This window comes from Capra hircus, chromosome 1 (assembly GCF_001704415.2).
Source record: "Capra hircus breed San Clemente chromosome 1, ASM170441v1, whole genome shotgun sequence".
Lineage (NCBI taxonomy): Eukaryota > Metazoa > Chordata > Mammalia > Artiodactyla > Bovidae > Capra > Capra hircus.
In genome coordinates this window covers 71,300,850-71,317,825 of record NC_030808.1, presented here as the reverse complement: position 1 = coordinate 71,317,825, position 16,976 = coordinate 71,300,850, and the positions used below count along the sequence as shown (strand labels likewise).

The following is a 16,976-nucleotide window of genomic DNA, read 5'->3' as shown; positions in this document are numbered from 1 at the left end:
TTTAGGTAACACTTCCAAAATTTAGGATCTGAGATATAGGGAAAAACCTATATCCAAATCAGCAGTGCTGATCAATGTTAATAACTATTTTAAATCATTTCTTCAGTTTAAAGTAAACGTCAAAAAATACTCTTCAAGCCAAAAATATATGTGCCTAGAAAATGATAGGAAAAGCATTCCAAAATTTGGATCTTTTAATTGCCATTTTCAGATCAGTCCCTCTTGCCACCTGATCCTTCCTTACACATACTTAGATCCTTCTGAGGATCCTATATAATTAAAAATAGACTGAATCCAAGACAGAAAGGTGATGGCTGATCATTTACAAAAGAAGTACATCTCTCTTTTGTTTTAGTTGTTCTCAGATCTTGGTATAACTAGTTGATACTTGAATGAAACTCTTGGAAATTTGAGTCTTCAAATAGGCAGTGGTACTGGCAATTGTAGAAAATATATTCGTATGCAGTGCAAGTAAGTGGAAATTGCTCTCAAATGTTTCAGGCTACAGCAACTAAAATAGCATAATACTAACCGAAAATAATGATTATTGGAACAGATTTTAAAGCAGAAGCACACCTTAGTTACATGGTTATAATATTGAGTGTCTCAAGAGACCATCACTCTTATCATAACAACCAAAAACAGTCTGGATAAGTTTATAAAAACTAGACTCATCAAGAGAACTGACGATTCAAAGTGACCTAGATAAATTGACTTCCAGACAGTAAGTAGCCCTTCATGGACAACACAGTGGCAGCTCCTCCTTAGAGAGTGGTAGGGGAGAGAGAAGGATTAGACAGATACAGGAAGATAGCAGCCAAAACTTTACCCAACATGTAATGGCCTCAGTGGACTGGTCAAACTGATAAAAATTCTAAGAAGTCACAGAGCAAGTCTGTATCTACCTCCCTTCTCTTTGTCATGGGTCTTCACCAAGAACTTGGAGCTTGTAAACCAAAGGTTTGGAACCAGTAGAGAATTAAGAGAAATTTATTACTGAGTCACACAGAGCATCTCAAAATACAAGGCACCTGCCAATGAATAGAGAACTTTGAGATGAAGATCTGTGAAAACCAACCTCAGCAATTCTGTACTTTGAGCTGCTCAGGACCAAGAGTAGGAGGATATCTTTGCAACCCTGAGGCAGACAGCAGTTTCTTGGACAAGATGTATTAAACACTAACCGTTTAAAAAAAAAAAATGTCTTTACAAAACCAAGTAGGCAAACCATACAGTAGGGAAAAAATATGCTCAGTACATATATCACACAGAAAGCTCATATCCAGAATAGAAACATCTCCCGCAAAGAAGCAATGAAAGATGAGTAAATTTTAAAACAAGCAAAAGACTTAAACAGATATTTTACAAAGCAAGGTGTATGAATGGCCTATAAACACATGGAACAGTACTTAACATTAGGCATCAGGGCAATGCAAAAGCACAGTGAATAAGCACGTGTAGAGGAATTTGGGAACAATGTCACTTTTCTATATCTTGGTTGTGGCAGTGGCTATACAATATACACAGTTGTCAAAACTTTTTACCTGTATACTAAAAAAGATTAAATTGTACCTGAATAAAAACATTTCTAAAGCCATAATGAAGTAGCATATCCTACCCAGTTGAATGACTAGAAGGGGAAAAAAATGATGGCAGCAAGCATTGACAAGAATGTGGGGCAGTTATTATTCATTACTGGTGGATATGTAAAACTACGCAACTGCTGCAAGAACTTCTGACGAAGTTTTAAAGAAATTAAACATACATCTAACCTTATCACCCACATTTTACCTAAGAAATCTTTTGTTTACAGAAACACTATAATAGGAATGTTCATAATAGCTTATACATAATGACACTCAAGCAACACAGATGACACTGAAAAAAATTGTGTTGAGTAAATATAGAATGCACCACAAAAATACATACTATATTACAATTAATATAGTTATTATAATTTTCTAAGACTATAAGATAACTATGAGCAAGCAACATAATTTATACTGATAAGTCAGAACGTGGTTGCTGGTAATTGTATTGATTACCATAAAGAGGCATAATGGAGATTTCTAGGTTGGTAGGTGGAAAAGGTATGTTTGGGATTGTAATTTGATGGGCATATACAGTTGTCAAAAGTCTTTCCAGCTGAACTGTTTAAATTTGTACATTTTATTGCTTGTAAGTTATACTGTAATTCAAATTTTAAAAATGACTTTCAGTAGTGTTCATATTAGTGGTAAGGAATGAATTTTTTAAAAAAATAAATGTTGGGCAAACTAGCTAGTTACTTGGTGGAATAAAATTAGCTTAGAGCCTCACTTCACACCTTGTGTCAAAATAAATTCTCAGTTGGCTTAAGAGTTAAGTGTGAAAAACTCAGAACAAAAATAGATGTTTTGTAAATTTCCATGTGAAACTGTTGATGTGGGTTACTAACACACAGCTAGAATATGTTAGACTGACCGACCAACACAACCTGGCTCACTCAGAACTTCTCCAGTTTTAGCACTGAAAGCCCCAGGTCTGGCAACCCCTCTAGGCGCAGTTTTAAAACTGAAAGTCTCAACAGTCCCAACCACTTGCTTGCGCTAATGTTACTATAAGTTACATACAGCTTTCTGTTTGGCAGTACGTATCAGTAATCTTAAAATTTTTAGTGGTTACTAACTCCTGTAGGGAAATATCCTAAGAAAAATAGGAAAGATGTTAGGATAAAGAGAAAAACATTTAAAAATGTACTAAAAAGTAAAAGAAAACTATGGGACACTTGTTTAAGTACCTCTTTACATAAAATTTAACTATTTTCAATCTTCAACTCGCTATAGATCACCCCAAGGCTTTATTAAAACACAGATTCCTGGATTTCATTCGCAAAGTTTCTGATGCAGTATGGCTTAGGTAGGATCTGAAAATATGTATATCTAACGAGTTTCCATGAGATACTGATGTTGCTGCTCCTGTGTTATTATACCCTTGTTATTAATGTTCTTAATGATAACCCATATTACTGAGAAAAGTATAAAAAGTTACTTGGGAAGTGAGAAAATAATGATTTCTATAAAATAATTCCCTTTGATATATTTAATGTTGTTGAAGACAGAAGCTTTTGAAATCAGAATTTATTACAGATGTTGAGCACTACATTTTCCACTATGATATAAATGGAGGTATTACTATTATTTCCAATGATGCCAAGAATAGAGGAGAACATAGTTGATATGCACTGAAATTTTAGAGTCATGGAAAGTGACTCAAAAGACTTCAATAGAAATGCTGTCCCCCATAAAAACAATGAGAAAAGTGGCCAGAATTGTTAGAATAAGCTTTTTAGAACTCTGGAAATTAACCAAAGACTTAAAACAATTCAGGAAGTATTTCCTCAAGAAGAGGAAAGAAAAAAAAAAAATGCTGAATTTCCCTAAGAGTGAGGTTTGTGGAGTTTTTATTGAGTTTTATCAGTTTTACTTTAGCCAGTAAAGAAAGCAAAATGGTGGTAGAATATTCATAGTTTCCTTTCCAAAGAACTGTTATAATTTGACCTGTCTGGTGGTTCTTGGAACACCTTATTTTAAAGGTTCTCTGTATTTCACCTGATTCAAAGCTCCACCAATGCAAAAGCCTTTTCCCCTGGGCTAAGTGTCAAGATAATTACAGACATATTATGGCTTCCTGAGACATTGCATAACATTTGGGGCAGACAGTAGACTAATTGAAAACTTAAAAGGAAAAACTAGGGAGAAACCTCCATAGGGCCTTTGAAAAGCTCTTATTCTTTGGAATCTAGGAGGACACATACATGTCCTGGACTGTATGCCTGCTCAGGAAAGACCTGAAAAGGCCCTAAACTCTCACTTCTGGCTGATTATGGGGCTCTGTGCACGAAGTGGATAACGATTAAGGCAGAATTATCAACTGTCTAACTGATCGTTGAAGGCATTACCCAACATGTACACAGAGCCCTTCAGCAAAGGGTCTGGTATTTAAGGAAGTCTGTGTCCAATCATTAACTAATCACTCTGTTAATCAGACAGAGACTTCAGTGGCACATATAACAAAATAGTAACCTTATAGAATTTAGAAAAGTCCCCAAACGACTACCATAACAAACAGCAGTAATAACAAGCCCTAGATAGGAGATCTGATTTCCAAAATTGCTATTTATTTTTTTAATTGTCCAGTTTTCAACAAAACAAGGAAATAAATGCAGGGGAAAAAGAATCAGTAGAAACTGTCTCAACAGAAGCCCAAAATTAGACTACTAGATAAAGATTTTAAATGAGATATTTTAAATATGTTTGAAGAACTAAAGGAAACTATAGCTACAGGATGAAGGGAAAATATAGGAACAGTATCTCACCAAGTAGAGTATGTCAATAAAGAGATAACTTTTATAAAAAAGAAACAAATTTTGGTGTTGAAAAGTACAGTAAGTGAAATCAGGAAAAAAAAAAATCCTCTTTGTCAAGCTCAGCAGCAGATTTGACCTGGCAAAAAAAGAATCCACAAACTTTGAAGATATGTCTATTAAGATACCTAGGCTAAAGAACAGAAAGAAAAAAGAATTAAGAAAAATTTAAAAATTAACAGAGCCTCAGAGACTTGCAAGGATGCCATCAAATGTACCAGTATATGCATAATAAAGTCAGAATGATGGGAGAGAAAGAGACAGAAAGAATATTTGAATAAATAAATAGCTAAAAAGTTCCCATATTTAATGAAAACATTGTGCACATCTAAGAAGCTCAGTGAACTACAAGTAGAATAAACTTGAAGAGATCCATACCACAGATATGTTAATATCATAATCAAATATCCAAAGACAAAGAACCCTGTAAGCAAAGAAAAATGACTTACTGCATACAGGGAATCTTCAGTAAGATTAACAACTAATTTCTTGTCAAAAACCATGGAGGCCAGAAGGCAGTTGTGAAAGAGAAAAGCCATTGTCCAAGGATTTTGTACCCAGTCAAACTATCCTTCAAAAATGAAGAACAAATCCCAGTGCTAGGTTAACAAAACCTAAGGGAAGTTAATATCCTTAATATCCTTAAGTTCTGTTATAGGCAGTAAACCCAAGAAATACTAAAGAGAATCCTTCAGACTAAAAAGAGATGACATTAGAGAGTAACCTAAATCCATATGAGTAAATAAAGAACACTTAAAAATACATAGGTAAATATAAAACAGCATAAGTGTATTTTTTGTTTGTAGCACTTTTCCTCCTGTATAATTTAAACAGTGATTAAATAAAGCAATAATTTTAGATATCTGTTGATGGGCACACACACATTGTTTAAAAATGTAATTTATATGACAAGAGTATCACAAGAGATATATTAGAGCAGAGTTTTTATTTATTATTAAAACTAAGTTACTCCAAAGTAAATGGTTATACAGTGTTAATTATAATCTATCAAAACCACTAAGAAAATAACTCATGTGTATATATGATTTTTAAAGGATATTAGAATAGTACACTGGAAAATATCTAGTTTACAAAGACATTAGTAATAGAGGAATAGACAAGCAAAAAAAGACATAAGGTGTGAAGAAAACAAATAGTAAAATGGATGACATAAATCTTTTCTGTTGAATAATGCATTGACGGTAAATGCGTTATATACTCCAATTAAAAGACAGATATTAGCAGGATAGATGAAGAAAGATCCAACTATATACTTTCTACAACAGACAAACTTTAGATTCAATCTTTGTTGAAAATAAAATGTTGGGAAAGATACGTTATGCAAACAGTAACCAGGAAACACATAGAGTGGCTATACAAATATCAGACAAAGTAGACTTTAAGACAAAAATTGTTACTAAAAATAAAAGGACATTTTATATTTATCATATAGATTAAGCATGATATATAGTTGTATATGGGTGGCGCTAGTGGTAAAGAATCCACCTGCCAGTGTAGGAGATGCAAGAGACTTGGGTTCATCCTTGGGTCCGGAGGATCGCCTGGTGGAGAGCACAGCAACCTACTCCAGTATTCTTGCCTAGAGAATCCCATGGACAGAGGAGCCTGGTGGGCTACAGTCTGTAGGGTTGCAAAGAGTTGAACATGACTGTGTAATTGCTGATAAATTCTAGAAAGAAATAAACCATTGAAACTGATTTAAGAAGAAACAGAAACTGTAACTATAGATCTCTAACAGTTAAGGGTTGAATTGATAATCAAAACTTCCCACAAAGGAAAAAGCCCATTGCCAGATGGCCTCACTAGTGTAGTCTATGAAATGTATTAAGAATTATTGACACCAGTCATGCACAAACTCTTCCCAAAAAAGGGAATAGGTGTGAAGAACCCTCCCCAACTCATTGTACAAGGCCAATTCATTCTTGTATCAAACCAAAGATAACACAAGAAGAAAAAACTCAATATCCCTTATGAATTTGTATGTAAAAATTCTCAACAAAATAGCCATATGGATTCAACAGTATAAAAAAGGATTGTACACCAGCATTAAAAAAGATTTATGTACTATAAGTGGAATTTATCCAAGGAATTTATAGCTGGTTCAACATAGGAATGCCGAACAAAGTAAGACACCATGTTAATAGAGCTAAGGATATAAACTATCTCATGATTCAAAACCACCACCTTTACATCATAAAACCACCAAGCAAATTAGGAATAGTAGAAAACTTTCTCAACCTGATAAAGTGTGTCTATGAAAAACTGATAGCCTTTGTATTAATAACACTAAATGGTAAAACACTGAAAGCTTTCCCTCTAAGATCAGGAACAAGGGTGTCCACTCTTGCCACCTTTATTCAGCCTTGTACTGGAGCTTCTACATTGGGCTGTTAGGAAAAAGGAAAATATATGTTATTTGCAGACTCTATGATCTTATATACAGAAGGTATTATGAGATCTAAAAAAATCAAAGATAATAAACAAACTCAGCACATTTGCGGGACAGAGAGTCACTATGTAAGAAACAGTTGTGTTTCTGTATACCAGCACTGAACAATCTGAACGTGAAATTAAGAAAACAGTTTTATTTACAGTAGTATCAAAAGTAATAAAATTAACAATATAGATAAATAAAATATGGAATATCCATACAATGGAGTATATGATTCAGCTATAATAAGTGATGATGTACTAAATCAAGGATGAGCTGTGGAAACAAGCTAAGTAAAGAAGCCAAACAGAAATAACCACATGTTAAATATTTCTTTTATTTTAAATGTACAGAACAGACAAATTCTTAGAAAGCAGAGTAGGGGTTGCCAGGGTCTAAGAGGAGAGGGAAGAGGGGAAAGAATGCTAGCTAATAGGTAGTGGGGTTTGGGGGAGCTGATGAAAATACTTTGAATCTGAAGCATGGTGATGATTGTAATACTTGTGAATGTAGTGAAAACCACAAAAACACTAAACTTGAAAAATGTTGATTTTATATAAATTATATCTCCATATTTTTAAGTGGTGTGTTTTTTTTTTCTTTTAATGACCACTATGTGCCTCTCACTACCAAGATTTCTTATAAGATATACTTGATAATGTTTTACATTAAAATGTTTGGCATTATTTAGGAACATTTTAAATTTGTGGTCTTCTTAACAAATTATTCTGTTTTGAATCTATATTGGTTGTCTTCAGATTTTTTTCTGTAGGCAAAGACTTTGAAGCTCAGGAATAATTCATTAAAAATTATAATATTTTCTACAACAATCTTTGAAAGTTTGTCTACCTTTTATATTTCTTCTCTAACTTTTTCTGCTAGAATTAGGATTTTATGTTCAATGTAAAGCTATTTATACATTGTGTTGAGTTTTTTATGGCTTTTAGCTAGAGATATTCTCTAATAAAACCACGATATGTTACATTCGTTTAGATTAAGGTTTTTGTGTCTTGATTTTCATTCGAAAGGTGTGTGCACGTATTAACTTAGTTACATAGTGATATCCTTTATAGATAATATAAAACATCAGGTCTTCACTGTTTTAAATGTTCTTTACATCCCAGAAATTTCTGGGCTGTAGTCAAATTTTATAAAATTGATGTGTAACTTTTAACAAGTTTTAGATTAGATGTTGAAGAAACAAGCTTTGATATAAAAATTGCATGATAGTTTCTCTTCCTTTCCAAAAGTATTCATTAAAGGTCCCAAACATTGCTGTATTTTATTCATTGATGGTTCTTAGGGGAGAAGACCAACTTAAATATTTAAATTAGTTACATCTAAGTCTAGTGCTCATATCAATGTCCTGTTAAGTTTTTTTGTAGTGTAAAAGTTTCACTCTCTAAAGGTAGTGTACTGTGCAGTGTACTAGGTACTGGCAGCCTTTCAGAAAGAGGAATTAAGTTGCCTGTTCTCATGGGAAATAGATGAGGAAACAGTGGAAACAGTGTCAGACTTATTTTGGGGGGCTCCAAAATCACTGCAGATGGTGACTGCACCCATGAAATTAAAAAGACACTTACTCCTTGGAAGAAAAATTATGACCAACCTAGATAGCATATTGAAAAGCAGAGACATTACTTTGTCAACAAAAGTCTGTCTAGTCAAGGCTATGATTTTTCCAGTGGTCATGTATGGATGTGAAAGTTGGACTGTGAAGAAAGCTGAGCACTGAAGAATTGATGCTTTTGAACCGTGGTGTTGGAGAAGACTCCTGAGAGTCCCTTGGACTGCAAAGAGATCCAACCAGTCCATTCTGAAGGAGATCAGCCCTGGGTGTTCTTTGGAAGGACTGATGCTAATGCTGAAACTCCAGTACTTTGGCCACCTCATGCGGAGAGTTGACTCATTGGAAAAGACTTTGATGCTGGGAGGGATTGGGAGCAGGAGGAGAAGGGGACGACAGAGGATGAGATGGCTGGCATTACTGACTCGATGGATGTGAGTTTGAGTAAACTCCAGGAGTTGGTGATGGACAGGGAGGCCTGGCGTGCTGCGATTCATAGGGTCGTAAATAGTGGGAAACGACTGAGCGACTGAACTGAACTGAACTGATTCTTCTGGAGTGGGATTGATCACCTCACCCAAGGAAGGTCCCCATGTTAAAAAAGAAAAGAATGTCGTCTTGCTCGTTTAGTAACATTTATTGTATTTAATGTCAGTCTGTGAGATCTGAGCTCTTTTAATACTTGAAGTTATTGCTTTCCAGTTACTCCAAAAGAATATAGGTTTAGTTTAGGAAAGAAAGGAAGAGAATTGAAATTGAGATTAATAATAGTGAAAATATGACGGGAGTTGAAATGATGCTATAAACAAAATGAATTTCCTTTTCATTGTTTGAGTTACTAGTGAAATGAAATATACAGAATGATGACACTTTTGACTTTTCATGTTGTCAAACTAAGGGACATTTCTCAAGAGATTGGTAGCCTTCTAGAAACCTAGGGGGAAATGTTTTGGTTTTGTTCACTTGACAGTAAACATAGTATTTTTAGTGAATAAAAATGTTTTGATTGATAGTAGTCTTTTGTTTTACTGTGCAATATATTTTTAGTAAATCAGAACAAGAAAATATTTCAGTCATAAAATAATTGCAAGTAATTTTTTAATGTATGCCTTCTTAACAAACAGGCAATTATGATTTCTAATTAATGTGATGGTTTTCTTTCAAATTCAATATTTGATTTGATTTACAGGTAAACAGTGTTGACCTCAGAACTGCCAGCCATGAGCAGGCAGCAGCTGCTTTAAAAAATGCTGGCCAAGCTGTCACAATTGTTGCACAGTACCGACCTGAAGGTATTAATTTCTTCTTGTTTGTTATTATTTTTTATTTCAGTTTTTAGAAGTCGTCTTCTTAATAATGGTTAACTTCCGAAGCTTAGCTTTCTCTTTGTGTTTTTGTCTGATTCATTAATCTGTTACTTTTTTGTTGCTGTTGCTCTTCAGTCACTAAGTCATGTCCAACTCTTGCAGCCCCATGGACTGTAGCCTGCAAGATCTTTTGTCCATGGGGTTTCCTAAGCAAGAAAACTGGAGTGGGTTGCCATTTCCTTCTCAAGGGGATCTTCCCGACCCAGGGATTGAATCCACATCTCCTGCATTGGCAGGAGGGTTCTTTTCCATTGAGTCACCAGGGTAACCCTGTTATTTGTTTAGTTAGAATGTAATTCACCATCCAGATCAAAGTGCTTTTAAATATAATATAGGAACTTGTATCTGCCAGCTCTTTGAATATTTCATCATTATTTGGATTAATTTTTAAATGTTAATTTTTTAAAATCTGTCGTCTAACCAAACACATACTTTTAAATATACCTTTTACTAACTCAGTGGTTGAAAAGCAAAGATAGTCTATTAAGTTATCTCAATTTTTTCTGACTTTTGAATTAGATTATATTTATTAATATCAAGGTTAAGATATTCTAATAGCTTTTATTATTACTTTTAAAAAAAGAAAGAATACAAATTTGGAATATGATATGTTTCTAAATAGTGAAGTCTTATGGATATAACCTTGCCAGGTTCCTGCTGGGAGATGATAATGGAAAATTTGAGGTCATATTAAGCATACACAAGACTCTAGTGTATATCAACATAAACACTTCAGTAAAACCTCAGTGGAATTTAAAAAGCTTAAACACCCAAAAGAATACATAGCATACTAGTTAGTGTTCATAAACAAGGTGAAGAAGGAAAGAATGATGTGACTAAAGGAGCCAGGCAAAACATTCTGTAATTTGGCAATATTTAGTTTAGTTACATTTATTATTCTTTTCTTGGAGCAGAATTTATTTCTATAACAAAACCCCAATATGTGTTTTAACGTGATCAAAGTAGTATATTGGGCATTGCTTGCTATTTCATAATATAATATTTATTATAAACCATAGCATTCTAGGTTCATAACTGAACAAGAATAAATTCATTTATGTAAGAGGTAAGTTCCAAATAAATCACATTAATCAAGCAAATTAAGGAATAATAGATGAAGTCAGAATGCCAACTTATTAATTTTTGTGAGAAACAAAAGCTGCCACTGGGACTTAGCCATGCTTTTATCTTCTGGCCAACATGTTCTTGCTGATAGGTATATTATATGGAAACCAAATACAAAATCAACAAGGAAAATAAAATGTAAATATACTTCTATCCATACAGCTTCACCTAGCATTAAGCAAAACTAAGAAGACAGGTATAATATCTGGGCAACAAAATACAAGTAAAGGCTATTTTTGATCTGGCAAAAGCTACATGGAAAGAAGAGAAGGGTAAAAACATGAAATGTTGAGAATGCTCAGTGGTAACCAAACTTAAACTGAACTTCGTAAAGGTGAGGGGCTATAAATCCCTTGTTTATAGCAGGGTACATGGAAATTGGAGTAGCAAGCTAGCAAAAGCCATCCTTGATGTGGTTTTGTTGAGAGAACTAGGGGGACCCATATTTGGTCAAAACCATCTGTGTTGCTAGTATCAGATAAGTTGACAGTTTTTTGCTTTTAAAGGATGTAAAAATATGCTTCCATCTCTACCCTGCACTCCAAACTTTCTGGTCCAGCCAACTCATTCAGTAATAAGCAGTTTAAAAGGAACTGACCTGGCATTCATACAGAGATACTAATAAGAAGAGGTGGAAACAAACAACAGAGCTTATTGGCAGGAGGAAAAGATGGCTTAACAACCAGAAGAGATTGATTTTGAACTAGCATAACCCAGGAAAGAAGAAAGCAAACTGTTTTCTTAAGTTGAAACGCAAAGAGACATTGTAGAAAAAAATCAATAGGGGACATAAAGGATACAATAGGAAAAGTAAACAAAATGAAACAAAAGCAAAGAGAATTTTTAAAGTTTAGAGAGAAAAAAAACAGGTTATTTTATATATATATAAATATATATATATATATATGAGAAAGTCGCTCAGTCGTGTCCGACTCTTTGCCACCCCGTGGACTGTAGAGTCCATGGAGTTCTCCAGGCCAGAATACTGGAGTAGGTAGCCTTTCCCTTCTCCAGGGGATCTTCCCAACCCAGACTTTCTGGAAAAAGTAAATTTTTTTAAAAGAAGGGAATAAATGCTTGAACTTATAATTCACTCAAGAAAACTTTCCTCAATTAAAAAGAAGTGCATCTTTATATTGAAAAGACACAGCATGATAGAAAACTCAGAATGGTCAAAATCCAGATATATTCTAGTTAAATGTTTATCAAGAATCTTCTGAAACCCAGTTAAAAATACTACCTTATTAATAAGGAGATAAAAATTGATTGGTAAAAGAACTGCTTTAATGCTTGGTGAGCACAGATCAGGTCAAGGATCTTTAATTTTATCAATGGTATGTTTAGTGACTCTTGATTAAGCCTAAAATGTACCTCTGTATACACTAGGCATACTTGCCACTGATGGCTGGCAAAGGTAGGCTTCTTTTGTCCTAGGATAGGTATTTTGTGGGCCTAGGAATCTCCTTTTCAGGTTCTCTTTTTCTGTGCTTGTACTCTGGTTTTGTTGTTCTTTTTTGTGATTTCTATGCTTTTCTTCTGTGTGAAACTTTCTGATTGATACTTTTTCTTTAGTTATATTCAAAACTTTGAACTTTTCTAATCTTGATGGAGCCATTTTTTTATCAAGGAGAATTTGCATCCAGTGTTGCTTATTCAAGTAGCTACTATTTTGCAGACGTCTTCTGTTTTAAGGTTAGACTCTTATGTTAATTATTCTTGTGTATATATCTTTTTCCCCCAAATATCTCCTAAACACCAGACGTTACATCTTATTTGATTTCTTCAGCTGTATTTCTCCCTAATGTTTGAAACTGAGCATGTCTGAAACAATTCTTTTACTCCTTCAGTAAATGGCATTTCCACTGATGCTTAAGTCAGAAGACTAGGACTCAGCCTTGACCTCCCTTCCCTTTTCTCACCCTCTATTTCTTGGCCACTAACCTGACCAAACCCACTATCATATCTTACCTGAACTTTTCTAATAGCCTCCTTACTTCTTTCTTGTACTTTCTCCAGACCATCAGCCAAAATCATCTTTTAAAATAAAAAGATTGGATTGTATCATTTCCCATTTAAAACACTTTCAGTTATGCTCTGAATAAAATCCTAATAGAGCCTGCAAGGCCATGTGTGATTGAACACACTTTTACATGTTTGGCTCTACTGCACTCCCTCTAGTCATTTTTTTGCTCCTTAAGCTCTAACCATATAGTCCTTCTCTCAGACCCTTGATTACAAAAGGTATTTTCCTAATTCTCTGTTCATTCTGTTCTTAGAATATTTTCCCCCTGTTATTTATATGATTGGCTCCCTCTTATGATTCCGTTTCTTTTAGCACTGTTGATATTTTTCACACAACACTTAACATAGTTTATATGTTTATTTAGGTGCCTATTTGTTTTTATTTATTTAAGCCTTGCTCTGGAGCTTTATGAAACACATAGCTCTATCCCTATATACAGATGATGATATAGACTCAAATAAAAGCTAGCAATAGCTAGGATTCAGTCCCAGGTCTGTTGCCTTAAAAAATGTAAGTACTTTTCACAAGGAATATTTTGATAAGTGTTTAGCCTGGCAGTATTGATTTGTACTGTTTTTTTTTTTTTTTACCACAGCTGTGGTGTCATTGCCTAATAAACACAAGGTAAGTACCAATAGAGCACAGAAAACAAACATTACCTTAGAAACTCAAAAGGAGGTAAATCATATTGTGTGCTATACAGGGAAAAATGCCATAGAGTAGGATTGGAATTTAACTGGAAGCCTAATGAATGGGCAGGCTTTCAATGGGCCGAGAGAAAAAAATTACATTCTATAAAGAATGACAGAAGACCAAGGATAATAGAATTAAAATTTTAAAGCGTGTTTTGGGTACTTTGAGAACTTACCTGTCCTCTTTACAGTATTGCTACTTACCTTATGTTTGTTCATTAGGCAGTGACACAATGGCTTTATGTTTTAATATTAATTAATTATGTAGTTTTAATGTATTTTTGTCATACAGCACTTAAAAAAAAAAAATTTCCACATCATCAGTCTGTAACTGCTGTGAGGGCCAAGGATATAAATTAAAGATAAGAGTCAAATTTTCTTTCTCAGTGAGGGGGCTATTTTCCAAAGTACAAATGGAATTGCCTGATACTCTGATAATTAGTCATCTCCTTACAGTTAGTATCTTCACTTTATTAATGACAAACCCCTTTGGATTCTCTGCTTCATTGAAAATCTGACATATATACATACATGCAAAGAGGTAAGCGTCTTTGGTCAGAGCAAGTTTTTATCTTTCAGGATCTATAGCTTGCCTATTAGTCATCCATGAAATACTGTTACAGATTCTTCAGCCTATATACTTCAAACTTTTATGACATAGGCTCTAAGTATGAAAACCTCTACAAAAACATTTAGAAGGACTTCATCTCCTACCTCCCCTCAGTTCTGCTAACTCCAAAAATAAGCAACAATATATTTTTTAGAGCTTTACTACTGGTCATTTTGGGGAATTACAATCAGAAATCAAACACAAGCACTGGAATTACTATTCTAGTGTTTTACTACATATCCAGAATTTACGAACTTTTGACAAATGAGTTGGGTGATAGACTATAATAGAAAAAAATGTATGCCAGGTATCTAACCATATTTATTAACTCTTTTAATTCCCATAAAGCCCTATAAAGTAGGCACTTTTAGTGCTATTTTCATTACAGTTTAATAAAATAAGGTACAGGAAGGTTAAGCAACTTGCCAGTTACACAGCTGTTAAGTGGTTAAGATTTATTCCTAGCCCTTTTTAGAGAAGAAACTTTTCCTCTGCCCTTTTAGTTTTAGGGGCTGGGATCTATGAATTAAATTTACAGAAGACAGATTAACAGAAGAAAAGTTTTTATTTTGTATGCATACAGGGGGCCAACAAGTATGAGAAGTAACTAGGTCATTAAATTGTCATTGGTGTTCAGTTGTGTCCAATTCTTTGTGACACCATGGACTGCAGCACCCCAGGCTCCTCTGTCCTCCACTGTCTCCTAGAGTTTGCTCAAGTTCATGTTCCTTTGGTCAGTGATGCTGTCTAACCATCTAATTTTCTGCCAACCCCTTCTTTTGTCTTCACCTTTTCCCAGTGCAGGGTCTTTTCCAATGAGTCAGCTCTTCACATCAGGTGGCCAAAGTATTGGAGCTTCAGCATCAGTCCTTCCAGTGAATATTCAGGGATGATTTCCTTTAGGATTGACTGGTTTGATCTCCTTGCAGTCAAAGGGACTCTCAAGAGTCTTCTCCAGCACCAGTGTTAAATGGTTAAAGTTAAAGACTTACCTGCCTAACAGAGTTTGGAAAGGGGAGTGGAGAGAAAAGTCTTCTAATGGAAAAACAAATAGTTTTCTTAAGGAAAGAAAAGAACATTTTTAGGAGAAAGTTTGTGATAGTGTTTGTGTCTACAGTAAGAATAGTCTTTCCACCTACTTCGAGGCCATAAAGCTCCCCAAGAAAGGAGAGTTATTATACAATAGCCTCGTTTCCTAGAAATTGCTACTTCTATTCATAGAAGGAAAGCTCTAAAAAGGCTTTTTTCTATGTTTGTTGAATGTCAAATGTCCTCAGCTTAAAATAATCTTTGTGACAACTCTGGGGTTCCAAATGGTCTCCATACGTTGAATACTTCTCAACCGCATAGTAAAGCTACTTCCCTTCACAAAAAGTTCTAAACGTAAATATTTTATCTCACTGTTACTCATTGTATACTGTAACTTTCAGACCTTATTTTTTGTTTCAGAAATAATTATATTGCAATGATATGATAAAAGAAGAAGAGCAAAGGGAAAGAATTAAACATATATTAAATGTATTTTCTTTCCCAGTGGATAAATCTTAAATTTGTGAGGTATTTTATTTTGTTTTCATAGGAGAAAAAAATATTTTCGAGATTGGTGTTGCTATCCCTAATCTTCAAGTGACTAAAGCCTAGAAAAGCTGAGAGGTTTGGCCAGAGCCACTTTTCTCAGTTTCAAAGGTTTGATTTAAATCAGAGTTACAGGGGTGGAGTTTTAACACATCTTCTCATCTTATTTTCATAAATACTTTTAGTAGCAACCAGAAAATTTGGAGACTGAGTAGAGAGGTTGTATTGGATTAGTAGCATTTCTTTGCAACCACTTGTCATTTCTTAAAGTGATGTTCTGTAGCAGGCTCCTAATTTAATTTTTTTCAGTAACTTACTTTCCTTCCTATACCTTTCTAACTCTTTCCTAACTACTTAAAACAACCAGCCTGACTTGTGACTCAGAAACTTTGACTTTTTGTTTCGAGACAAGTCTTAGTATCCTATTCTCTGACAGTTGTTGCTCTCAGATGTTTAATTAATATATTTCATTACAGAGTATGGATGAGTTTTATTCTTCATAGATGGGATTGCAAGCTTCAAAGAAATTAGAGGAGATAAAATTTCTCCCCTCTCTCTTCCCACCTGCTTTCTTCTACCTTTTCACTTCTAGTATGGAGATACAAACTAAGATTAGAAGTTGAAAAGGGAAATAAAATGCAGAAAGTTGGCTATTAAATATTGTCTCTCCTCTTGCAATCATACACATACTGTTTAACTTATAGCCAATAGTTCAGAGATTCCCTAACATATTTCATGACAGGGAATATAGTTTGATTCAGAAATTTCTGAAATGCTTAGTGGAAATTATCTCTTAACATTTTACCTCTCTCCAGTGGTAGCTTTCCTGAAATGAGTTGTGGTGTAATTTCTAGAAGAGGGATGCAAATCACTTAACAGGAAAAAAGAAATGAGACTCTTCTTCCAAAATAAAAAGAAAAGATAACAGAGGTTGAGTATAAGGTGAAAATTGTTAGAGCTGAAAGTATGAGTTAATTGAAACTAAAAGAAAAGATAGAAATCTTAGGTAAATAAAATGGGAGGTTTAAAGGAAAACTAACTTTGAGGAAAGTATTAAAGTACATTCAAAACAGGCAGATGGTTATGAGGAATTGTTAATAGTCAGTAAAGACCATAAATATGAAAATCTGAACAGAGTGAACAAAATCAGTAAGGCACAA

At 34.2% G+C, this 16,976-nt stretch overlaps 1 protein-coding gene across 9 annotated transcripts in view; it reads left to right on the top strand.

Annotated features, from left to right (window-relative positions):
• Window positions 1–16,976, top strand: part of DLG1 (discs large MAGUK scaffold protein 1) — a 266,358-nt gene that overhangs the window by 195,914 nt on the left and 53,468 nt on the right. For all 9 annotated transcript variants that reach the window (XM_013963634.2, XM_013963625.2, XM_013963629.2 and 6 more), the window contains one exon: window positions 9,614–9,716. In XM_013963634.2, coding sequence (XP_013819088.1) covers window positions 9,614–9,716 — 103 coding nt within the window. The remainder of the gene's footprint in view (window positions 1–9,613; window positions 9,717–16,976) is intronic.